Source organism: Myotis nattereri (assembly GCF_964212035.1).
Source record: "Myotis nattereri genome assembly, chromosome: 15".
Taxonomy (NCBI): Eukaryota; Metazoa; Chordata; class Mammalia; order Chiroptera; family Vespertilionidae; genus Myotis; species Myotis nattereri.
The window spans coordinates 32,302,715-32,327,816 of record NC_138090.1 but is presented as its reverse complement, the minus strand read 5'-3'; the positions used below and the strand labels follow the sequence as shown (position 1 = coordinate 32,327,816).

The 25,102-nt window shown below is 50.1% G+C and overlaps 1 protein-coding gene across 1 annotated transcript; it reads right to left on the bottom strand.

The window, feature by feature from the left end:
- Positions 1-502: 502 nt before the first annotated feature.
- WTIP (WT1 interacting protein) lies at positions 503-24,351 on the bottom strand (the record flags this gene model as incomplete). The annotated part of the gene is made up of 8 exons (XM_081106864.1): positions 503-1,804; positions 5,309-5,377; positions 6,062-6,113; positions 7,399-7,529; positions 7,695-7,757; positions 7,909-7,976; positions 17,348-17,449; positions 23,682-24,351. 8 exons carry the CDS (start codon positions 24,349-24,351, stop codon positions 1,664-1,666), a joined length of 1,296 nt encoding a protein of 431 aa, XP_080962990.1. The 3' UTR covers positions 503-1,663.
- Between the last annotated feature and the right edge of the window lie 751 nt (positions 24,352-25,102).

Sequence of the window (25,102 nt, the reverse complement as noted above, 5' to 3'; positions counted from 1 at the left end):
GAAGCAAGAGGGCAATCAGAAGAAAGTGTTGCAATTACTGGCTAGAAAGCAAAGCAGCCCGGCTCAGAAAGAAGAGAAAGCCAGAAGTGGGCTCCTGCTCCTGGATTGTACTCTCCCCTGCCCTGTTGGATCACCTCCTTCAAGAAACCACCCTGATCCCATTGAAGCCCCCTTCCCCAGACACTTTCCCCATCTCAGAACCACCTGTGCTTTAACACTCCCTTCCTCAACAAACTCCTCGGGTACTTGCTTCCTCAGCCCACCAGGGGGCCTCCCAGCCCCAGGCCTCAGCCCAGCGGGACACCCCTGGCTGCCACTTCCCCTCCCATTCTCCCCACGGACATTCCCACAACGTCCGGTTCCTGCTGCCTGGCTCCCCCAGATGAGTGGTCCTACCAGCAGAGACCCACTCTAGCACTGAAGGAAAGGGAGGGCAAGCGCAGGAGCCAAGAGAAGGTTCAGGTTCCCACAGGAACAAAGGGACTGAAGTCACAATTTTCCATGAAAAGCACTGTGATTTATCATGACGAGGTCACCTGCCCCTGGGGCCAGCCACAGGGCAACTCCAGCACAAGCCATCAGTGGGCTTCCCGGCTTCCCAATGCTGACGTGTCTTTCAAAGAAAAAAATGTGATCTACATTTCTTCAAACCACATTAAGGTTACCACTCCTAAGACATTGACAGACAACCACCCACCCCCCCCCCCAACTATTCTAATGTCTAAAAGGCAGACACATATATTGAGATTTTAGAGCCATTTATACAAAAATAGTTAAACTACAATGCTTTTACCCTGAAAATATGACATACAAGTGGACATTTGCTTCTTGTTACTTTCCTAAAAATAACAACGTGGGCCAAGTTTTAGAAGAAAACTATATTCTTTTAAAGAAAATGAAAACATTCTCAATGGAAAAACTTAATTTAAGTCAAATCATATGCGTTGGTCCTGGAGCCCCATCCAGTGCTTTCCTGCAGCGGCGCTCTCCCGCGGGCAGGGCTGGGATTCGCGTGGTTCTTTTCCGAAGCTGAAAGATAGGGGTGGGGGGAGTCCCAAGCCAGGAGCTAGGGATGGGAGCCCCGGATGGGATTGTGGCTGAAAACACCCACTGTAATCCAAGTGGCCAAATCCCAGTGACCACAGTGGCCAAAGGCAGGGCTCCTTTGCAGGCCCCACACCGTCCTGTGACCCCACCCAAACAAGGCACATACTGGTGGGCAAGCCGCTTATGAGACACACAAATATGTGCGGTCTTAGGCCAAACACCGCCTGCTCCCAGCGCTCTGCAAAGGGGTCCCTGGCCCATTCTGAACAGGAAACTGGCTCCATCCAGGCAGTCTGGGAACCTTCCCCTCCTTGATGGGGTGGGGTGGGGATGGGGTGGGGGGAGGTGGGCAGAGCCTGACAGAGGGAAGCAGCTGGAGAAGGCACAGACGGTGAATAAATAGAAGTAGCTTCGCCGTGGGGCCGGCCCCTCGGACAGCAGCTTGGTGGCAATTGGTAGGGTGGGCGTTGGAGGAGGGGTGGCTGTGCCACCCTGACGCGGAGCTCCGCCCAACCTGGGTCACCCATCCCGCCTGCCCTCATACATACACACACACACACACACACACACACACACACACACACACACGGCCCCAGGGTCGGGCTCCTGCTCCAGCTCAGAGCTCTGTGACATGCACAGCAGGTGAGGGAAGTGGCCCAGGCCGGAGGCGCCTCAGGTGGCAGCGGCGGCACAGCAGGTGGCCCTCCAGCGGGTAGCAGCGGCGTCCATCCTCCCCGCTCAGCTGAAGCCCGCAGTCCTAGGGAAGAACACAGCCCCACCCCAGGGTGAGTAGACAGGGGGGCCATACTGGCACCTCAGGGTAATGGGGTGTGGGGCAGACTGACAGGGCTCTGTCAAACTTCCAGCGGACTCTGGCTTTTATTCTTAAGATGGGGGATCAGGAGCCCAGTGTGGGAAACACAGAAGTGGGAGCCTCTTGAAGGAAGACACAGCCTGGAGTCTCAAGAGAGGGCTGGACAGTAAATGGGGGCTCAAAATGAGATTGATCTTAACAAAACAGGTTACATCTCCCTAGGCCAGTGATGGCGAACCTTTTGAGCTCAGCGTGTCAGCATTTTGAAAAACCCTAACTCTGGTGCCGTGTCACATATAGAAATTTTTTGATATTTGCAACCATAGTAAAACAAAGACTTATATTTTTGATATTTATTTTATATATTTAAATGCCATTTAACAACGAAAAATCAACCAAAAAAATGAGTTCGCATGTCACCTCTGACACGCGTGCCATAGGTTCGCCATCACTGCCCTAGGAGCACAGAAAACTAGAAAACAGAAGAGGGCAAACGGCTTGAGCCATGAAGGCTCCAATATAAAAAGCGAGCCCTGGCCCGTGTGGCTCAGTTGGTTGAGCATCTCCCATGCACCGAAAGGCCGCCAGTTCAGTTCCAGTCAGCGTGCGTGCCCAGGCTGCAGGCTCAATCCCTAGTCAGGGGTGCATGCAGGAGGCGGCCGACTGATGTCTCTCTCACATAGATGTTTCTCTTTCTCCCTTCCTCTCTCTGTAAAATCTATTTATTGTTTTATTTTTAAAATATATTTTTATTGATTTCAGAGAGGGAGAGACAGAAACATCAACGATGAGAGAGAATCACTGATCGGCTGCCTCCTGCAGGGCCCGCACTGAGGACCAAGCCTGCACCCGGGCATGCGCCCTGACCAGAATGAAACCGTGACCTCCTGGTTCACAGGCTGACACTCTATCACTGAGCCGTGCCAGCCGGGCTCTCTAAAATCAATTTAGAAAGAAAGAAAAAGAGATTTGAGGGGAAAACAAAAGGGAAGAAAACCAAAAATGGATGGTCCTCGGGGCACTGTGACAAGTCAGGAAGGGACTAGTCAGCATGTGGAGAGCTGCTGAGAGGTTAGGGCAGCGACAACTGAGAAGCGTCTCCTGGATCCTAACCCGGGGGGGGGAGGGGGGGGACGGGGGGGGAGGGGGGGGACGGGGGGGGGATGGGGGGGACGGGCGGGGGGGGGGGCTGGTGATCTTGGAAGGAGAGGTTATCAAATGCCTGGGCCAGTGGCCCTAAGAGATAACGGAAGAGAGAAACTGGTGATATCAAGTAAACAAGTTCAGCTTTAAGTCCTTCATCTTACCATTTTATCTCTGTGCTGCACTTTACAGGCTAATTTTGTTTAACAAGTTATGTGATTGGTATGTGACCTCTGTAAAAAATTGGCAGGAAGGGTGAGGGGCAGCCAGGGAGGCTGTTGGAGACAGTGGGACCCCGGGCAAGACCAAGTGGACTTTTTCCTTCCTTTTGCCTCCTACCTCAAGGAGGTTACGCTCTCACTGCATCCAGAGCTGAACTCCTGCCTCGAACATTCGACACTTGTTACCCAAAGGCCCTGAGACCAACACCTGCCCTGCCCCACAGCAGTAATGGAGCCGGAGGACTGCGATGGAGCCTCACGTTCCAAGCCACGCATGTTTCTCCCTCCCCCCACCCGTCCTGACATAGCCCCTGACTGGGTCCTGCTACTGATTCACACACACCAGCGAGGGGAGGAGAAAGGGAGCCTAGAGACCCTAGTTCCCATCTACAGGTCTCACAATCCCGAGGATCTGAGGGTGGACCACCCACAGCGTGGCTTGCTCCTTGCCCGAGGGATTGTGCTTAGGGATCCCAGGGGACACCACCGTGTCCAGGACCGCAGAGCAGGATGCCGTTACTGTTGAGGGGGATCCATGCCCCTCCTTCCCTGTCCCCACTCAGGATTCCTGTTCCCACTGGACCACTTGCCCCCACCAGGACAACCTGGTTCCAGATGGACCTTTGATGACTGAAGATGTCTCCCTCACACTCCCTCCTGCTCTTCCCGGCTCTGAAACCCAACTGCTCCTCCAGGTTTTCTCCTACCTCCTCATTCACTCACTCTTGGCCTCCCCATGTAGCTGCTTTGCCTCCATGCATCTCCCAAACATGGCTGCTCTTTGGGCCATCACGAGCCCCGCTCCTTCCTGGAGCCCTCCGTTCCTCCCCTGGCTTCAGCAGCCATCTGTAGGCCCAGGATGGGGCTGTTGCTTCAGGCCAGGATAGGGGCAAGGACTGGACTCCCCATCCTACTTTTAATAATGAAAAGCCAGGCAAAATACATGCAAAATGGATTCTCAGACCCTAGGCCACAGGCAAGGCAGGTCGGTGATCTCCGAGAGAAGGGAGCTACTCTCCAGGCTGCCCAGAGACCCTCTAGTCCCCCTGGCTGAGGGCTCCGAGGCCGAGGGTCTGGAACCACAGGGCAGAGCACCAGAGAGGAAAGGGCTGTATACGCCATGACTCCAGATTCCGGTGCCTGCAGTCAGAGGCTTTGAACTGCAGCACCTCTACCTGCTGCCTGCACATCTCTATCCAGGTGTCTCCAGCTGCCAAAAATAAGAGCATCTTATCCCCTCCTCCTCTCACCTTCCTGGGGTCCTAATGGACACCTCCAAACCCCGAAACTCCCACATCCAATCACTGACCAATTCCAGTCCTTTCTACTGCCTAACCATCACTCAGCTCAATTTACTTTCCTGAACCCAGGACCACACCCCTAACTCCACCAACCTCTTCAGAGAAGCCCAGCCCCCCTGTCCCTCTTCCTTTAGAAAGGGTGCTGAGTGCCCTTTCTAAAACCCAAAAGCCATCCTCTCACTTTTTTAAAAAATTTCTTTATTGATTAAGATATTACATATGCGCTGTCACCCTTTTTGATCATTCTCCATTGCCCAGATAAGTCCACACTTCTTAGCTCATGTGGCCTTTTGTCCCCAGCACCTGCCAACTTCTCTAGTGACACAAACAACACACCCATCTTCACACCTAAGCACATTCTGCTTCGACTGCCTGAAAATGCCTTCTCACTGCCTCCTTGGCTCTTATTCACCTTTCAAACCCTCCAGAAATCTTTCCCTCCAAGACCTCCTATGCACTACAAAAACTCCCTTGTTAGCAATGATGACCTGTAGATACTGCCTGAATACCTGTCTCTCCCATGGGGGTAGGGACTATATTCTATGTGATCCACAACACCCTACACACTTTAAATTGTTAGTAAATACTTGATTGAATAGGAAACAGGCTGAGAGAGAACATGTCTTGTGGACAGGGCTCACTGGGGGTGGGGGGGCTGGGAAGACAGGTAGAATGGCTAAGAAACATAAAAGAGGAGGTGGGCTCGCACAACACCTAGAGAGAAGGAACCCTGTGTGAAGGGGACTGCCCCAGCCTCCAGCCTTCGGGGAGACCAGGCTCACCTCACAGTGATAACATTCCACATGGTAGTCTCTATCCATGGACACCACACGGAGAGTTGTCTCACAACCCTAGAGGAAGAGATGGGGTTCACACACAATAAGCAAGCTGGGGTTCGAGGTGAATTGTGCACGGGGGCACATGCCTACACCGTGTGCTTTGTCATGGTAGACGTGCATTCGTGCCTGTGTGACAATGACTCAGGGCAAGAATGGGCATCGGTAGGTGCACATGAATGGATGTGCATGTGCCAAAAGCATGCACACGTGTCCATGAGAGACATCACGTGGGTGTGAACGTGCAGGTACATATTCTTTTCAGTTCTTTGGAGTCAGAAGACCACTGCCAGTCCTGCTTCCCCAGCTTGGGACAGAACCAGCATATGTGGGAGACCCAATGCCTGGGAGAGCTGCACTACCCAAGGGTGTCTCCTGCACAGGCTGCCCCATCTCATCTCATCTGCTCCCCCGCCACCTCTACCTGCAGAGGTAAGAGACCCAGGGAACAGTCCTTCCTTCATTGATGGGCAATGGAGCTGAACTCGGCCAAGCAGCAGGGGCCACCATTTCCCTCTAACTCACGCAGGGACACTGCACTCCGCACGATGGGCACATACCCATCCCTCGGCCCTGAGGGGCATGGGCAGGAGCATCTGCTCATCCCTCCCACAGGGGCCCAAGAGCTGGGGCGGACGCGGGTGGGACCTGCCCCTGCTGGGCCAGGCACCTGATCACCTCCTGGTGGGTGGTTCTTACCTGTGCAGGGAGAATAGGACGAGCACAGGAGGCGCATTTTGGTGCAAAAGCCCTGGAAAATAAAGGAAACCAGAGTGACCCGCTGAGTGACCACAGGCCAAGGGCACAGGGCAGGCCTGCCCACAGCAGCCCCATGACCTTGCCCACACGTCAGTCCCAGGCCCTTATGTGGACACATAGGGTGGGAGCAGCTTCTGCCATGCCTTCTTGGCAATGGCCTTTTATCTGACTCCCCAATACCCCTCCATTCCATCACCTCCTCCAGGATGGGTTCAGGTTCCACTCAGCAACTCTCTCTCATGATTCCACAAGATCCCTGCCCCCTAACTTCCAGGTATGGGCTGCCCTCTAGCTGAGATGCCTGCAAAAAAGCTGGCTCCACGCTGAGGAACAGGACCTATGCCAGGTACCAACCCCAGGCATGGCAGCAACACAGGACCACAGCTCCGAGGGCTGAGCCTGGAGTCACAGCAAGGGAGAATGGATTGGCTGCTCGCATGAGTACCCGACAGGAAGGAAAAAGAATGTGTGGAGATCCCAACCTCCATCTCATATAAAAGAGGCCTGGCCTGGGGACAGACGGATAGAAGCCAGGTATGGCCGTAAGGACAATCCTCAGCACTAGGAAAAAGGGAGCATGCAGGCACAGGTGCGGAGAGGAAAGACATGGCTGGTGGCTGAACCATTAAGAAATCTGGCAGAGCCAAAACCAGTTTCGCTCAGTGGAGAGTGTCGGCCTGCGGACTGAAAGGTCCCAGGTTCGATTCCGGTCAAGGGCATGTACCTTGGTTGCGGGCACATCCCCATTGGCGGATGTGCAGGAGGCAGCTGATCGATGTTTCTGGCTCTCTCTCTCTCTCTCTCCCTTCCTCTCTGTAAAAAATCAATAAAATATATTTAAAAAAGAAAAAAGAAATCTGGCAGAGATCTGTACCCTGACCCAACCAGTGAGCACACACGGAGAGGCTGGAAGTGAAAAGGTCATGAAGGAAGAACAAGCCCTAGCCGGGTGCTCCGTGGTTAGAGCATCAACCCTCAGACTGAAGGGTCGCAGGTTTGATTCCAGTCAAGGGCAGGTATCTCGGTTGCAGGCTCAATCCTCGGCCCTGGTAGGGGCATGTGCGAGAGGTAACCAATCGATGTCCCTCTCTCTCTCTCTCTCTCCCTCCCTCCCTCCGTCCCTTCCACTCTCTCTAAAAAAAAATCAACGGAAAAATATCCTCGATTAACAAAACAAACAACAAAAAAGAATGGAGAACACAGACAGGCGGGCCAGGAAGATGTTTCCAGGGAAGGAAACACGGGAATCCCACCTGCCCCGCACGCCGGCTACTCACGTATGATAGTCTCTGACGCAGTAGATGTTGTTCTCCACGTCCACAGTGAAGGGCACCCCGTCCAGGCACTCACTGCACACAGAGCACCGGAAGCAGCCTGGGTGATAGGACTTCCCAAGGGCCTGGAGGATCTGGGGGTGGGAGGCACTGAGGGGTCAGTGCAGGTGGAAGGCTCAGCACAGCCCCCGGAATAGGCTCTGGCTCTGAGCCCCTGGCAGGTCTGCAACAGGTGAAAAGGGCGGGGTCCTAAGTTTGCCCAAGACAGAGGAGCTCCAGGGGCTGGGGGAGGTTCTCACCATGTCCATGATGAGGTGTCCACACACGCTACACTTGTCGGCCGTTTGCTGGAACCCGGAGTACTATCAGGGGACACAGGACTCAGGAGGTTACGAGACAAAGGGGCACTCTGCCCAGCCAGCACCTGCCTCCTGGCCTCAGGTCTCCATGGGAATCAGGAGGGTCCCTGCCCTGCTCCACCCAGGGACCGGCCAGTGCACAGCTTTGACTCACCAGGAAGTCCTCCTGGCAGTACACTTTCTCGCCCACATTATAGAACGCCTTCCCACGAAGCCGTCTCCCTGCAAGGACGAGGGTGGAGAAAGGGGTCCCTGGGCCGCTGGAAATCAGGGATGGGGTCCCTGCTGCCATTTCTCAGCACCCTCCTCCAACAGACAAGAAGCGGATTGTGGACAAACTTTAAGTTTTCCCTTTAATGTGATGTTGTTATCATTATACTAATTAAGTTTATTTTTCAATTACAGTTGGCATGCATTATATTAGCTTCAGCACAGTGATTAGACATTTATATAACTTACAGAGCGATCACCCCAATAAGTCTAACACCCTCTGACACCTACACAGTTATTACAGCATCACTGACTATATTCCCTGTGCTGTGCTTTACCTCATGATTATTTTATAACCACCAATATCACTTAATTCTTTCACCTTTCACCCAGCCCCCCAAACTCCCATCTGGCAACCATCAGTCTGTTCTCTGTGTCTAGGACTGTTTGTTTTGTTTGTTGATTTATTTATTTGTAATATTCCACATGTAAGTGAAATCATACGATATTTGTCTTTCTCTGTCAAATTGATTTCACTTGGCATAATACCCTCTAGATCCTCCCATGTTGTTGCAAATGGCAAGACTTCATTCTTTCTATGGTTGAGTAATATTTCATTATATATTATATGCACCACAGCTTATTTATCCACTTGTTTATTGATGGGCACGTTAGCTGCTTCCATATTTTGGCTGTAAATAATGTTGTAATAAACACAGGGAAGCATTTATCTTTCCGAATTCGTGTTTTTGGATTTCTCTGGATAAAGAACCACAAGTGGAATTGCTAGGTCATATGGTCATTTTCCTGTTTCACTGTTTTCCCCACAGTGGCTGCACCAATTTAGAATCCCAACAGTGCACAGGGTTCCCCTTCCTCCACATCCTCTCCAACACTTGTTGTTTGTTGATTTATTGATGACAACCTTTCTGACAGGTGATAGCTCACTGTGGTTTCAACTGGCATTTCCCTGATGATTAGTGCCGTTGAGCATTTTTTCATATAGTAATTAATATTTTTTAGGACACAAAGTTTTTTTTTTTGGGGGGGGGAAGGGGCACCACACTTCTACTCAATTAGGAGAAACCTCTTTATCAGTACACAGGTCTTTTTTATATATACTCATCATGCCATGAATTCATAGGGAAGGGTTCCAGCAGCTCAGCTCCTTTCCATTGGTTCTCACTGTGCTCTGGGTGGAGCAGGCTGGCGCTTCAGGTGAACCAGGTACCTTTCTCTCTGGCTTCCTTCTTTTTCTGATCACTTTCCCTCACACGTTTCAGGAAGCTATCACAGATCTTGGAGAGCTTAATATGTTCAATACGTACATTCTCTTGGCAAGAATTTTGTCTTTAACTTGTTTGTTCGCAAAAATGCCCACTGCGCCCTAACCGGTTTGGCTCAGTGGCTAGAGCATCGGCCTGCAGACTGAAAGGTCCCAGGTTCGATTCCGGTAAGGGCATGTACCTTGGTTGCGGGCACATCCCCAGTAGGAGGTGTGCAGGAAGCAGCTGATCGATGTTTCTCTCTCATCAATTCTAACTCTCTATCCCTCTCCCTTCCTCTCTGTAAAAAATCAATAAAATATATATATTTTTTAAAAAAATGCCCACTGCCTGCTGGGTGACATTGTAGACTCTTCCAGTTTTGCTATGGTAACATTTGTGGGCATTCCTTTTTGAACAGGGCCCATTCCCTTGATGTCCACAATATCACCTTCTTGTAGGTGCACATGTAGGTGGTCAAAGGAACAACTCCGTGTTTCCTAAAAGGCCTAGAGAACCTACAGGGGTGCCTCTCCTCTTTCCTTGGTGTTAGTCATTTTAGTGAATTATTGGGAGATGGCAGTTCTGACAGAAAAGCTAATTAATATTTTTTTAATTAAATAGAACATGTCAACATAACTATTGTAAGAGGTTGTCAAAGTAAATAGTGGAAGAACTTGTTTCAAATGTAAACTGATCTTCTAATTTTTTTTTAATCACATTCATTTCAGTTAAACTTTTCAGAATGACTTTCCTTATTTCATGAACATTACAAGTACAACTCTCACCAGGTGAAGTAGCCTAATATGAAAGAGGCGTCCTTGTCAAAAGAGCCCCAGCAGCTATGAGAGGCACCCCCATGAGAAGGGAGACAGCCCAGGCCTAACTGGGGACAAGAGGGCTCCTCCGGCACCAGGACAGCACCCATGAAAGCGCACAGCCGACGGCAGACATGAGGTAATACAGTAAACGCACTAGCCCTCCACGGTGCAGTAAGACATGTAAATAAACTTAAAAATTGGGAAGAAAAAGTAAGGCTATTTTTAAACACAGATGATATTATGTTATGTAGAAATTCATAAGGAATCTACAAAAAAAAAAAATCTCCCTAGAACTAATATGTGAGTTTATCAAGGTTGTAGGATAGTTGGTCAGCATGTGAAAACCAAATATATTTTTATATTCTAGCAACAAATGATTGGAAATGAACATAATTTTTAAAATTGCACTTATAACAATATCCAAAATAATCCATAAATACTAAGGGATAAATTTAATGAAAGACATGTCTGACCTTACTCTGAAAAACTAAGCTTTGTTGAGAGAAATTGTAAAAGACCTACATAAACAGAGGGGTATGCCACTGCTGGAAGGCGGCGCTCCACTGGATAGCTCGCATTTCTGCACATCCTACAAACAGAGCTTCAGATTTCATTCTGGATTACCTTTTCCTTCTTTTTTGTTTTCTGTTAATCCTCACCTGAGGATATTTTTCCCATTGATTTTCAGAGAGCATGGAAGGGCCCTAACTGGTTTGGCTCAGTGAATAGAGTGTAGGCCTGTGGACTGAAAGGTCCCTGGTTCAATTCCCAGTCAAGGGCACATGCCTGGTTGCAGGCTCGATCCCCAGTAGGGGTTGTGCAGGAGGCAGCCAATCAATGATTCTTTCTCATTATTGATGTTTCTATCTCTCCCTTCCTCTCTGAAATCAATTTTTTTAAAAAAAATTTTTTAATATATTTTATTGATTTTTATAGAGACGAAGGGAGAGGGATAGAGAGTTAGAAACATCGATGAGAGAGAAACATCAATCAGCTGCCTCCAGCACACCCCCTACTGGGGATGTGCCCGCAACCCAGGTACATGGCCTTGACCAGAATCCAACCTGGGACCCTTCAGTCCGCAGGCCAACACTCTAGCCACTGAGCCAAACCGGTTAGGGCTAAAAAATTTTTTAATGACACAAAAATATACACAGCAAACAACCCCAGTATAATAAACAGAGTGTGGAAAAAATAAAAAATAAATAAACAGAGTGTTGAAGGGAAGAATAGAGGGAGGGAGGGAGGGAGGGAGGCAGGCGGACACATCAATTGGTTGCCTCCTGAACATACCCCAACCAAGGCTGGGGATCGAACCTGCAACCCAGGTACGTGCCCTTGACCAGGAATGGAACCCGAGACCCTTCGGTGTGAGGGCCACCGCTCTAACCACTTAGCAACATAAGCCAGGGCAGGGATTATCTTTCCAAGGACATCTGTGGAGCAAACTGTTTAGAAGACAGAGGAGCCGAAACCGGTTTGGCTCAGTGGATAGAGCGTCGGCCTGCGGACTGAAAGGTCCCAGGTTCGATTCCGGTCAAGGGCATGTGCCTGGGTTGCGGGCGTATCCCCAGTGGGAGATGTGCAGGAGGCAGCTGATCGATGTTTCTCTCTCATCGATGTTTCTAACTATCTATCTCTCTCTCCCTTCCTCTCTGTAAAAAATCAATAAAATATATTTATAAAAAAAAAAAAAAAAAAAAGAAGACAGAGGTAGCATCTCCCTCTGAAGCAGAGGGCAGGTTTGTTCATTGTCCAGAGTAATAAAGATGCGTTCCTCCAGGACAAGGGTCAAATAGCTTTGCTGGCAGCCCATTATAAAATACTGGGGCTCCCTAAGCCAGGGTTCCTCGGACCTGACTCAGACCCACTGCATGTGAGCATCCATCGCGGCCACTCCATGTGACCCGTGGGGCTCAGGAGGGCAAACACGATGTGAATGTTAGTGACGTGCATGCAGCTTGCGGTGCTGCGAGTCTGCCCAGGCAGCTCATGTCTTCAGTCAGCATCCGTGAACCGGTGGCAGGCTGACTGGTCAGCTTGCAAGTAGGAAAAAATCCCACTCAGACCCTGCACAGCTCCTGACAACCATCTTCATGGCTTCAGATGTTGATATCAGCTCTCCCCAAATTGATCTATACATTCAAATGCTTTTCTTTTAAGAATAGCTAAAATTTATTTAAAACCAGTAAAATACATACTAAGACAAAACCTCAAGAAACAAAAGCTTAGAATTTATACAAAAAATAAACACTAGCCCTAACCAGTTTGGCTCAGTGGATAAAGCGTCGGCCTGCGGACTGAAGGGTCCCAGGTTCGATTCTGGTCAAGGCCATGTACCTTGGTTGCAGGCACATTCCCAGTAGGGGGCGTGCAGGAGGCACCTGATCGATGTTTCTCTCTCATCGATGTTTCTAGCTCTCTATCCCTCTCCCTTCCTCTCTGTAAAAAATCAATAAAATATATTTTTAAAAATAACAATAAAAAAAAACACTAGTTTGATAAAATATAGAAAAATAAATTATTATGCAACTTAGGATTTAAAATCCTTTAACTGAAAATGGATTGTGCGCCTTTCGTTTCTCGATTTTGCCCAAACAAAATGCCAGCACTCGTGTGTGTGGAACCTGACCGGCCAATTTTGAAATTTATATAAAAGTAAAAAGAACAGCGAATAGCCAAAATAATCTTGAAAAAAGACTGACAAAGCGGGAAGACTTATCCTACTTCCTATTTTAAGACTTACAGTAATCAAAGGCAGTGTCATAATATTGGGATGAGGAGACAAAAAAATCGGTGGAACAGAACAAAGTCCAAAAATAGACCCAGAAATATTTCAACAAACACACAAGTGGGAAAACAAAGTCTTTTCAGCACATAGTACTGCAACAACTGAATATCCATGTGGGGAAAGAACAACATTCAATTTCATACTTCACAACATACACAAAATTAGTATGAAGTGAGTTATCAATCTAAACATAGAAATGGGAAATCTAAAGCTTCCAGAACACTGGAGACTATCTTTATGACTCAAAAGAAGGCCAAAAAAACAGGTCACAAAGAATAGTAACTATAAAACAAAACAAAAAAAACAAACAAAAAAAACTGACGCATTGGATTTCATCAAAATGTGAAATTTTTCAAAAAATATATCATGCCCTGGCTGGTTTGGCTCAGTGGATGGAGCGTCGGCCTGCGGACTGAAAGGTCCCAGGTTCGATTCCGGCCAAGGGCGTGTGCCTTGGTTGCGGGCACATCCCCAGTAGGAGATGTGCAAGAGGCAGCTGATCGATGTTTCTCTCATCGATGTTTCTAACTCTCTATTCCTTTCCCTTCCTCTCTGTAAAAAATCAATAAAATATATTAAATATATATATATATATAATTAAAAATATTTTTAAAAATCATACTAGGAAAAAATATTCACAAAACATACATGTGAAAAGAACTTGTACTCAGAAGATACATATTTTTTTCCTACAACTAAATAATAAAGACAAATAACCCCCAATTTAAAAATGGAACAAAAGACTTGAACAGACTTCACCAATGATGATATAAATCAGTGGTTCTCAACCTTCTGGCCCTTTAAAAACAGTTCCTCATGTTGTGACCCAACCATAAAATTATTTTCGTTGCTCCTTCATAACAGTAATGTTGCTACTGTTATGAATTGTAATGTAAATATCTGATATGCAGGATGGTCTTAGGCAACCCCTGTGAAAGGGTTGTTCGACCGCCAAAGGGGTCGCGACCCACAGGTTGAGAACTGCTGATATAAATGGTCAAGCAGCAGACAAAAAGATACTCAACCTCATTGGTCCTCTGTGAAATGCAAATTAAAAACCACAATGAGATACCTCTCCACACCTATTAGACTGGCTCAAATTAGCCCACCAGTGTGGTTCAGGGAATCAAGCCCCTGGTTGTGGGCTTGATCCCCAGTAGGGGGCGTGCAGGAGGCAGCCGATCAATGATTCTCTCTCATCACTGATGTTTCTATCTCTCTCTCCCTCTCAGAAATCAATAAAAATATTGTTTTTAAAAGACTGGCTTAAATTTAAAAGACTAAAATACCAATTGTTGTCAAATATGTAGAACAACCCAACTCTCTTATATTTCTAGTAGGAGTATAAAATGGTGCAAACCCTTTAGAAAACAGTTTGGCAGTTTCTTATGAAGTTAAACATACACTTAGCCTATGACCCAGAAATTCCAGTTCTTGGAATTTACCCAAGAGAAATGAAAACATTTGTCCACAAATGACCTGTACAAGAATGTTCACAGCACAATCTGGTATCTAACCACACTTAAATGGATAAACAAATTGTGGTATATTCATACAATAGACTCCTACTCAGCAATAAGAAGGAGTGAGTTACAACTCCTTTACTCCATGTAACATGGACAACAACAACAACAAAAGACACGGTTACAAAAAAATCAACCACAAAACAGTGCATACGAAGACTGCATTTACATGAAGTTCTAGGACAGATGAAACTGATCTATGGTGCAGAAATCAGGACGCTGGTTAGGTGGATACGATGGGAAAGCACACGGTGAAACTACAGAAGTACAAGATAGAAGTTTCTAGGGTGTTGAAGATGTTCGCTATCTTTGTTAGGGGTGTGAGTCACATAAATATATACACTTGTCCAAAATCTTTTCCTACAGTCTGCAGCACCATCCCTCCCACCGAGGGGTGGCAGGTTCAATCCCTGTCTGGGCACGTGCAGGGGCTAACCCATCGATGTTCCTCTCACACTGATGTTTCCTTTTATTTTAAAAAAAAATGTTTTTATTGATTTAGAGAGAGAGGAAGAGAGAGGGGGAGAGAAACATCCATCCGCTGCCTCCTGCATACCCGCTACTGGGTATCGAGCCCACAACCAGGGTATCAAACCAGTAACTGCTTGGTGCATGGGACAACACCCAAACAACTGAGCCTGCCCAACACCCCCTCTCTAAAATCAATTTTTTTAATCTTTTTTTACTGTATACTTAAGATCTGTTTGCTGTACTGTATGTAAATTGTACTCAATTAAAAACAAAGATAAACCTAGAACATCTGTGCTTGAGTAGAAGTGCTCAAAGAATGATGGGGATATGTCAAAGGGCACAGGGGCCAACTGGAAAGGACTTAGTCTGGCCAAGTCTGAAACAATTCATGCATCAAAAAGAATAATGACTGGCCCTGGCCAGTGTGGCTCAGTTGGTTGGGCATCATCTGTGCATTGAAAGGTTGCCAGTTCAATTTCTGGTCAGGACACATGTCTGGGTTTGGGGCTCAATCCTCAGTAGGGGGTTGCAGAAGGCAGCTAATCAATGTTTCCCTCTGACATAGATGTTTCCTTCTCCCTCTCCCTTCCTCTCTCTCTAAAAATCAATTTTAAAAAAATTTTTTAAGCCCGGCTGGCGTGGCTCAGCGGTTGACGTCCACCTACAAGCCAGACAGTCACGGTTCAATTCCCCGTAAGGGCACATGCCCTGGTTTGGGGCTTGGCCCCCTAGTAGGGGTCATGCAGGAGGCAGCCGGTCAATGATTCTCTCTCGTCATTGATGTTTCTCTCTCTCTCCTTCTCCTTTCCTCCTTGAAATCAATAAAAATATATTTTTTAAAAACTCTTTTTAAGCCGAAACCGGTTTGGCTCAGTGGATAGAGCGTTGGCCTGCGGACTGAGGGGTCCCGGGTTCGATTCCGGTCAAGGGCATGTACCTGGGTTGCGGGCACATCCCCAGTGGGGAGTGTGCAGGAGGCAGCTGGTCGATGTTTCTCTCTCATTGATGTTTCTAACTCTCTATCTCTCTCCTTTCCTCTCTGTAAAAACTCAATAAAATATATTAAAAAAAAATCTTTTTAAAAAATGTCTGTATTGCCATACATTGCATGAATAAAAGCCCATGAGTATGTAAAAATACTCACGAAAGAATAAAATACACTTTCCCCCATCTAAATTTAAAATTTTTCCTTAATAGAGAGGTTTCAGACATTCCCTAGGGAAATGCAACTTCAACACAGACCTCAACAAATTCCCACAGGCATATTCCACAATCAAAAATTATAAAACACATGAGAAAACAAGGTCTCATGACCGAGAATGAGGAGAAACAGTAAACAGTAGAAATAGGACTTCAAAAGACATCAGATATTGGGACTATTAGATTCAGAATACAGAATAGGTATGTTTAATATGCTCACAAAATAAAAACAGATGTCTAAAACATGAGACTACAAAGATTTCTCAGGGAGGGCATTAAAAGCACTAACTATAAACAAAGAATAATTGGATTTCATTAAGAATTTCTTTTCATCAGAAGACTTCATTTAGAAAGTAATGAAGCAAGAATAGGTTAGGGAAAGAATTTATAACACATATATCCAACAAAGATCTTTCATCCAGGACATTTAAAGAACTCCTACAGCCCTAACCGGTTTGGCTCAGTGGATAGAGCGTCAGCCTGCGGACTCAAGGGTCCCAGGTTCGATTCCGGTCAAGGGCATGTACCTTGGTTGTGGGCACATCCCCAGTAGGGTGTGTGCAGGAGGCAGCTGATTGATGTTTCTCTCTCATCAATGTTTCTAACTCTCTATCCCTCTCCCTTCCTCTCTGTAAAAAATCAATAAAATATATTAAAAAAAAAAAAGAACTCCTACAATAATGGAAAGGTAAGTGTTTGTCTGCTATGGTAAAAACAGCTTCTCAGAATGATGTGACGTAACACTGTGCCTATATTATACTTTAATAAAATATTAAAATGTTTCATGTAAATAAATGAAAGATGTCTGCTTCTGGGCAAAGCTTAAAAGGACTGTAGAATATCAAGAGTGCAGATTTATTATGCTGGTTGGGTTATAGTTACTTTTCTCTTTTTATAACTTTCTCTAGATTAAATTACATTTATAGTTTATACTGTGTGCAAAATTCAGATAAAAAAAGCAATTGCATGGAAAAGAAATATTAGCCCTGTATAATGGCAGAAGGCATGGTGTCCAGGCAGCCAGGAGACTTCAGTACCCTACAGAGGATGAAGGCTCCAACGCCCAGGGCCAGAGGGCCAGCCTTTCCCTGTGGCTAGCAAATGGCTCCTCTCTGACCCCACACCTCTCTCCAGGGGGCCAGCAGACCTTCCCAGGGCTTAAGCCTCTCAAGCAGGCCAGGCCCAGAGAGAAAGGGGCCATATCTCAGCCTCCTCCACACTTCAGCCTGGGTCAGAGCTGGTGGTCCATCTGCCTGGGACTTAGGTGCAAAGCAGTCCACGGTGCAAGAAGGGCCAGAAAGAGGTTACCTACCACAGGAGTCACAGATGAAGCAATCGGTGTGATACAGGCTCCCCATTGCCTGGCATGCTTGTCGTGCTCCGTAGATACCAAGCCCACATTTGATGCAAATGCCTACGGGAGGAGAGGCAGAAAAGAGCAGTGGTTAGCACCACGACCATGGTGTTAGATAAACATGCATCCCATTCCCAGTCCTAGTGCTGCCCACCCGCCTGATCTTGGGCAAGTGAACTTCTCTAGACCTCCATCACACAGTTGCTAACGGCTCACATGGGCCAGTTAGGGGCCCACTGCTTAGGGTTTGTTGCTGTTGTTGTTTAGCAGAGCACCTGGCACAGAGCCATCCTCGCCATCAACATCATCATGACCTCTGCATACCTACAAGGTCATTCTGAACCCATTCCCCATGAGCTGCTCTTGGACTTGGGGAAAATCCTTTCTTCAGTCTATGAACCAAAAAGAATGAAGACCACACGGCACACCCAGGGCAGAGTCGCTGACCCTCCCAGCCCCAGTGTCCTCATCGGTACCGTAAAGTTCACTCATTCTCTTGTTCAGTCAGCACATCAACAGCAATGCCTGCCACATGCCCTGCACACTGAGATGCCAGACATTCTGCAATGCACCAATCAAGTCCCCACCCTCAAGGAGCCTGTATTCCACTGGAGGAAGACAGACAACACATAAATAATACCTTAGGAGGAAGCAGCAAGTGCTATGGGAAAAAAATACTGATTAAAAATATGGCTGAGTGTGTGATTTTTAAGTAGGGCAGTCAGAAAAGGCTCTGATGCCCTGGTCAGTTTGCTCAGTGGTTAGATTGTCAGCCCTTAGACCAAAGGGTACAGATTCGATTCCCGGTAAAGGGCACATACCTGGGTTGCAGGTTTGATCTCTGCCCGGCTTAGAGAGTGTGCAGGAGGCAACCAATCAATGTGTCTCTCTCACATTGGTGTTTCTCTTTGTTTCCTCCTTCCTGTCCACTCTCTCTAAAAAGCAATGGAAAAAATATCCTCGGGTATCCTCAGGTGAGGATTAAAATAAAATAAAATAAAATAAAATAAAATAAAATAAAATAAAATAAAGGCTCTGGTGATAAGGTGATACCTGAGTAGCATCTGGGACTATCAGGTGGAATCAGAGACCAGCCCTGGCAACACAGAGCAGGATATCCAGAATCAGGAGATGGGTGGTAAAGGGAAGGGTAACCAGCAATGCCAGGGCAAAGCCTGGCACTAGCCCCTAAGGGACTCCCTGACTGGCCCTCCTGGAGACCCAGACCATATGTAGCCAGCCCACACATCAGAAGTCCCCTTCTGCCCTAGCCCAGTGGTCGGCAAACTGCGGCTTGCGAGCCACATGCGGCTCTTTGGCCCCTTGAGTGTGGCTCTTCCACAAAATACCACGTGCGGGCACACACGTTTGGCCCCTTGAGTGTGGCTCTTCCACAAAATACCACGTGCGGGCACACACGTACAGTGCGTGGCCCATGTGCAGAAGTCAGTATTTTGTGGAAGAGCCACACTCAAGGGGCCAAAGAGCCGCATGTGGCTCAGAAGCCGCAATTTGCCGACCACTGCCCTAGCCGGTTTGGCTCAGTGGATGGAGCATCAGCCTGCGGACTAAAGGGTTCCGGGTTCGATTCTGGTCAAGGGCACGTGCCTGTGTTGTGGGTGCGATCCCCAGTAGGGGGCGTGCAGGAGGCAGCCGATCGATGATTCGCTCTCATTATTGATGTTTCTATCTCTCTTTCCCTCTCCCTTCCTCTCTGAAATCAATAAAGACATATTAAAAAAAAAAAAGAAGTCCCCTTCTCAGAGTTACCCAGGGAGTCCCAGGCCCCAAAGGGCCTGAAGACAGGCTCTGCCCTCTGGACCCGAAGTCTTCTGGCTGCTCTAGGACATGCTGCCCTCACCCTCTCCCTCCTACTCTCTACCAGACCTCTCTCTTTAACATTTACCCATGGTCAAGCCTCTTCCATCTTAAAAACCCCCTCCTCCCCATCAGCCATCCCATTTCCCCCTCCCATCAGTCAAGAAAGAAAGCAAGCTTAGTCCACACTCAGTCATCTCCTAACTGTGCAAATCCATGACTTCCTGTTCAGATAATACCAGGAGGCCTCTCCCCACTGGTTTCCAGGACATGACCTGCACCTGGCTTTCTGGTTCCTCTCCCTTCCTGTTCTGTCTTGGGTCACCCATGGCTGCTCTCTCAAACCCAATCAGGAATGTAAAGGTGGCTGGTGGAGACTGGTGAACGGAGAAGAGAGCCATGGCCGCCAGAAGTCGCAGCCATGCCTTGGATCTGCTAACAGTTACTGGGTGGGAATGCAGGCCCTGCATTGCTAAAGATTCTAATTTTTAAAGAAAAGTCAGGTATATAGATTTGTATGTAAAATCTTTCCATAGTGAAATTAATTACTAACTTAAATGTTTTGAAAAATGCAGAACCAAGCACACCATATCTGCAGGTCTCTCTGGGCAGTGCCAGCCCCTCTCCACGCCTCCTGCAGAGGGCTCTGCGCCAGCCAGGAGCTCTCTCCTGTCACTGCTCCACCTCCCAGATGGCCCCCACACCACTCCAGGTCCAGAGCAAAGGTCCAGGGTCCCCACAAAACTGCCCTTGCCCTGGCCGGTTTGGCTCAGTGTATAGAGCATTGGCCTGTGGACCAAAGGGTCACGGGTTCGATTCCAATCAAGGGCACATACGTCAGCTGCAGGTTCCCCAGCCCCATTAGGGGCGCATGTGGGAAGCAACCGATCTATGTGTCTCTTGCACTTCAATGTTTTGCTCTCCCTCACACACCCTCCTCCCTCTCTTCCATTCTCTCTAGAAATCAATGGAAAAAATATACTCGGTTAAGGATTAAAAAGTAATAATAATAAAACTGCTTCTGCCTCTGGGTTCCTGCTCAGGAAATGGCACTTTGGGGTAGCCAGGTTTCAGGGAGCACCCAGGAATGCCCCTCTCTCTCACCTCCAATTTGGGCTCCTCTATTCCCTAATCTTGACTTCATTCCCTACCCTCACTCCCACTAGCCTGATTCACCATCATCAATTCTCATCCCAATGGTTATTTCAGCCTCCTCATGGTGTCCCAGCCTGGCCTCCAAAACACATCCCAAAAATTGCAGCCAGACTTTCTTTCTAAAATGAAAATGACCCACTCTCACACCTTCACTCTTGTCCACGTACTTTGAAAGTCCAACCTTGTCACTCCTCTAAGTGACTGGACTATGTGAAGAAACAGAAGCCAGCTGCCTGTGGACACCGGGCAGAGGATGCGCTATGACCGCGCATCATTAGGTCTTGGGTTCTGTTTGATGTTTTCTTAAGTATGTGCCTACGTCACTTTAACAAAAATACTCTGAAGGAGGAGAACCAAAGCATGAGGTACCTCAGAAATTCAAGGAGCAGAACATGTCAAGGGGAGTCAACTCCACCTGTGGGTGCAGCAGTGCGGTCCAGACCAACAAGGCCCGGCAAACACCCACTGGGGCTGGGGAGTCAGCTGGGTCAGCCCAGTGAGGGGATGTCAGAGGCGGAGAAGCAAAGACAATGCCAACCAGACACTCGGATGAGAAGACGAAAGGGCCAGCCGGACTTTGTGGCCATGCAGCTTTGGGGTTTTTGTTTTTAGTGAAAGATCCTTGTCCGTATTTACAGCCAAAAGAAAAGGGCAGTGGACAAAGGAGAGCTGAAGGTGGAGGTGGGGTGAAAGGACCCTGTCCTCAGATCTGGATGTGTGCTCCAGAGCCTGTGGAGAGGACAGGAAGCACTGGGGAAGCAAGCTGCTGGCCTCCCATTTTCTCAGCAAAGCAGAAAAGGCAGGGCTGGAGGAGAGAGGAAGGGTTCTGAGGGAATAAAAGTGGGGACTGACCAAGGCTTAGGGAGACGATGGCGCGAAGACCAGACTATCACTCTGTCCCCTGGCAATGCAGCAGGGCAGACAGCGATTAGAGGGGTCAAAGTTACCAGTGAGACGCAGGCCACAGTCAGAACTGAAGACCGCAGAGGGCGGCAAAAACAGGGTGTGGCTCTGGGAGTGGGTGGCTGAGGAGAAGGCAGAGAGGTCATCTAACTTAAAGAGGTTCCGGAAGGTCCGGCCTCTGTGCTTCAGTGGTTGAGCCTCGACACAGGAACCAAAAGGTCAACAGTTCGATTCTGGTCAGAGCACATGCCTGGGTTGTGGGGGGCGTGCAGGAAGGAGCTGATCGATGTTGATGTTTCTCTCTCATCAATGTTTCTATCCCTCTCCCTTCCTCTCTCTCTAAAAATCAATAAAAACGTATTTTTTTTTAAAAAAAAAAAAAAGAGAGAGGCTCCAGAAGCCTGAGGCTGGTGACTGGCTAATGGCAATGGAACTTGTTGAGATGGGAAAGTTCCAAAGACATCAATGAATGGCAGAGGGATCAGGAGGTCAGCTGGTGCCAGGGCCAAGGAGAGGAAGGAATGGCACAGCAAGGGGGAAACACACCCTGAGGATGAGGTTCATCAGACACCACTTGAGCTTGGGCTCCCTGCAGACTTCCCTGTATAAAAACTTTGTATTATTCAGGTTGAATAACATAAAATTGCCACTTTTATAGTTCTAAAATATCAAGTATTAGCAGATAAATTTCAGCAGTTCAAGCAAATAGATGCCCTTTTTTTTCATCCTCAACAGAGAATGTTTTTAATTAATATTTTAGAGAGAGAGGAAGGGAGCAAGAGAGAGAAACATCAATGTGAGAGAGAAACATCGATCAGTTGCCTCCTGAATGTGCCACAACTGGGGATCAACCCAAAACCTAGGTATGTGCCCTGACCAGGAATTGAACCCAAAACCTTTTAGTGCACAGGACGATGGTCCAACCTAAACTGGCTTCTCTTGAAAAATAAAACCCACAAAGATCTATCATCACTCACCTTCCCCTTCCACGTGGCTTCAATGGGCCAGGCCTGAGTGGCAGCTCCCTTTAGAAAGGATGACCCAATACCCCCTATGCCTATGGTCTTGTGCCTTGGGCCCCTTTTGGTCTCACATTATCTGCCTGGGTCTAGCCACCTCAGCTTCACACAAGGACTCATGAGTAGCTGCGGAGGCCCACAGAACACACCTGCTAGTTTCTGCAATGGGCAGGGACAGGAAAATGAAGAGCCTTTTGCAACAAAGCAATGGAAAGTCTTTCTCTTTAGAAGACAGCCCCTGCTTTTGCTCCTGGCACCTGCCAGGCAGGAGAGGCAACAGCTTCTACCTCATCTCCCTGATGCCAGGCCATGCCACAACAGCCACACCAGAAATTCTCACCTATTGTTCCCAGATGAGCCTGAAACCCTTCCACATTTCCCCTCCCAAAGGCAGGCCACACACTCCCTTGATCACTCCACCCCTCCCTCCTGGGCTGCAACCCTGGGGAGTGTAGTGGAACAATCCACATCCTTACTCGCCTTGCCTCCTCTTGGCCATTCTTCCCGCTGCCTGAAATGCCCCCATGTGACCTATCACATAGAGCTTCCTCCTCCCTCAAGACCCAGCTCAGGGCGTCCTGAGCTGCTAGCTAGAATGAATGCATGACACCCCAGGACAAGCCTCCGTCCCTGGCAGGATAACCAGCAGCCAGCAACCCCTAGAGGTGGGGGGCCTCGGCTTTCCTGCTCATCAGTGAGGGAGGGAAGGAAGCCCTACCCCGGGTCTCTTCTCCGAACCTCAAGCCTAGAGTCCTAAGCACTGTCCAAAGAACTAACCGGGGTCTGTGAGCGCCTGGGTTAGACTGGGAAAGACTGGCGGACACCGGTGAGCTTTGCAAAAACTGTCAAGGAGGATTCTCTTTGGAAACATCCCATGTACAAAGCACAGCCCAGAGAAAGGACAGCCTAGTCTGACTGGCTTGGTCCCCTCTTCCTCAAGGTGGATTCTCCCTCCCTCCCACACTCTACCTCCAACAGCGACCATCATGGGAGCCTCAGGTCAGGCGGGACCCGGTACTTGGACCCCGCCACCACCCCGCTATTGTCCACAACCTACACCGCTGGGGGCGAGGAGGAGTGCCGGGAGGGAGGGTCCCTCCACTGCTTAGGCCGACCTGGGTCACAAAGCATCGAGCAGGATGAACAGAGGCACGTGCCAAGGGTGCAGAAGAATTTCTCCGGCAATGGCTCGTTCTGCCTGTTAACATCACTTTTTCTCCGTTAGGATGAAGGCTTCCATTCACTTTCCCAGAAGCCCTTCTCCAGGTGGGAGACCAAGAGGCGAGGGCGGCGGTTCACACTCGCACCCCGTGTGCTCCCTCTTCCCACGCGGGCCCGGCCCCGGCCACCCCGAGGCCGGCCCAGCCGCCACCCCGAGGCCATCCCGACCCGCTCACCGAAGTAGTCCCGCGCCGTGCGCGCTTCCAGCGCCCGCTCCAGCTCTCGGGTCAACGCCTCCAGCCGCCGCTCGGCCGCGCTCGGGCCGCCCTCTCGGCCAGGGGGCAGCGGGAGCGAAGGCAGAGGGAAGGGGGCCGGCCCGACAGGCTCGGGGGAGCGAGTTGGCGCGGGACCGGCGCCGGGCAGGAGCCAGTCGGCATAAGCCCCAGCAGAGCCGCGGGAGCCGAGACTGGACACACTGGAGCGGGCGCTGCCCACCGACGGCGGCCCGGGGCCCGGGCGCGGGTCCGAGCGGCCGGAGCGCGGACTGCCGTGGCGCTGGTCGTAGCCCAGGCTGATGCCGCTGGAACGGGCGCTCCCGCCGCCGCCGCCGCCGTCGGAGCCCGCCAGGCTGACCCGTGGGCTGCCCGCAGGCTGCGCGCTCAGCTCAGGGGCCACCGCGCGCCGCGGGCCGCGTTCCCCACGGCTCAGTCCGTCCGTCCCGGCCTCGGGGACGCCGGCGCCGCCCTTCCCTCGGCGGCCCAGCGCCAGCGCCGCCTCGTCTCCGGGCCCGGGCCGCGGCCCCCGCCGCCCCCGACCCGGAGAGTCGCCGCCTGGCTGCAGCTCCCGCAGGTCCAGCCCGGCCAGGAGCAGCGCCGCCTCGTCCGCGGCCGCCCGGGAGCGCTGCATGGCCCGGCCCGCCGGCCCTCGCGCGTCACCTCCGCCTCGGCTTCCCGCCGCCGCTCCGGCCGCGCCGCCGCATCGTCCGCCGGTACCCGGAGCCCGCCCCGGGACCCCTGGGCGCGGGGCGGGGCGGGGCAGGCGCGGGGCCGGGTCGCTCCGCCAGCCACGCGCGGCCCGGGTCGGCGGCGCTCCGCTCAGTGGCGCGCGAGGCGGAGGAATGTGCGCTCTGCGGCGCCGGGCCGCGCCCCCTCCTCCCGCGGCCGCGCGGGGGCGGAGGGACTCCTTTGTGGGGGCAGGAATGCGAGGAAGGAGACGGCGCTGCGGCCTCTGGAATGTGGGGGAGTGGCGGCGGCGGCGGCGGCGGCGCCGGGAGCAGAGGGGCGCGCAGGCCGGGCCGGACGCCGCGCCGGGCGCCCGCGAGCTGAGCGGGCCCCGAGGTGGTCCGGCGGGCGGCGAGCTGCGGCCTTCGTCGTGCGCCCAGACGGTCGAGCTTGTGGGTCCCTGCGGGCTGAGCTGGCGGCGGCTCCCGCAGTCAGGCAGGAGAAATAGGAGCAGCTGGCGGACGTTTCCCACGTTCTCCCCCATCTGACTTCCCAGCGATGCCACACTTTCAGGCTCTTGGCCTTCGGCTGAAGCTCTGCGCCCGATCCAGGAGCCAAAGAGCACTGTGCGCCTGGTGCACGTGCGCCACCAGGACCTCGCCTGACCCTACGACCCCCAGCCTGTCCCTGGGCCACGTGGTTGCTCACTGGTTTGA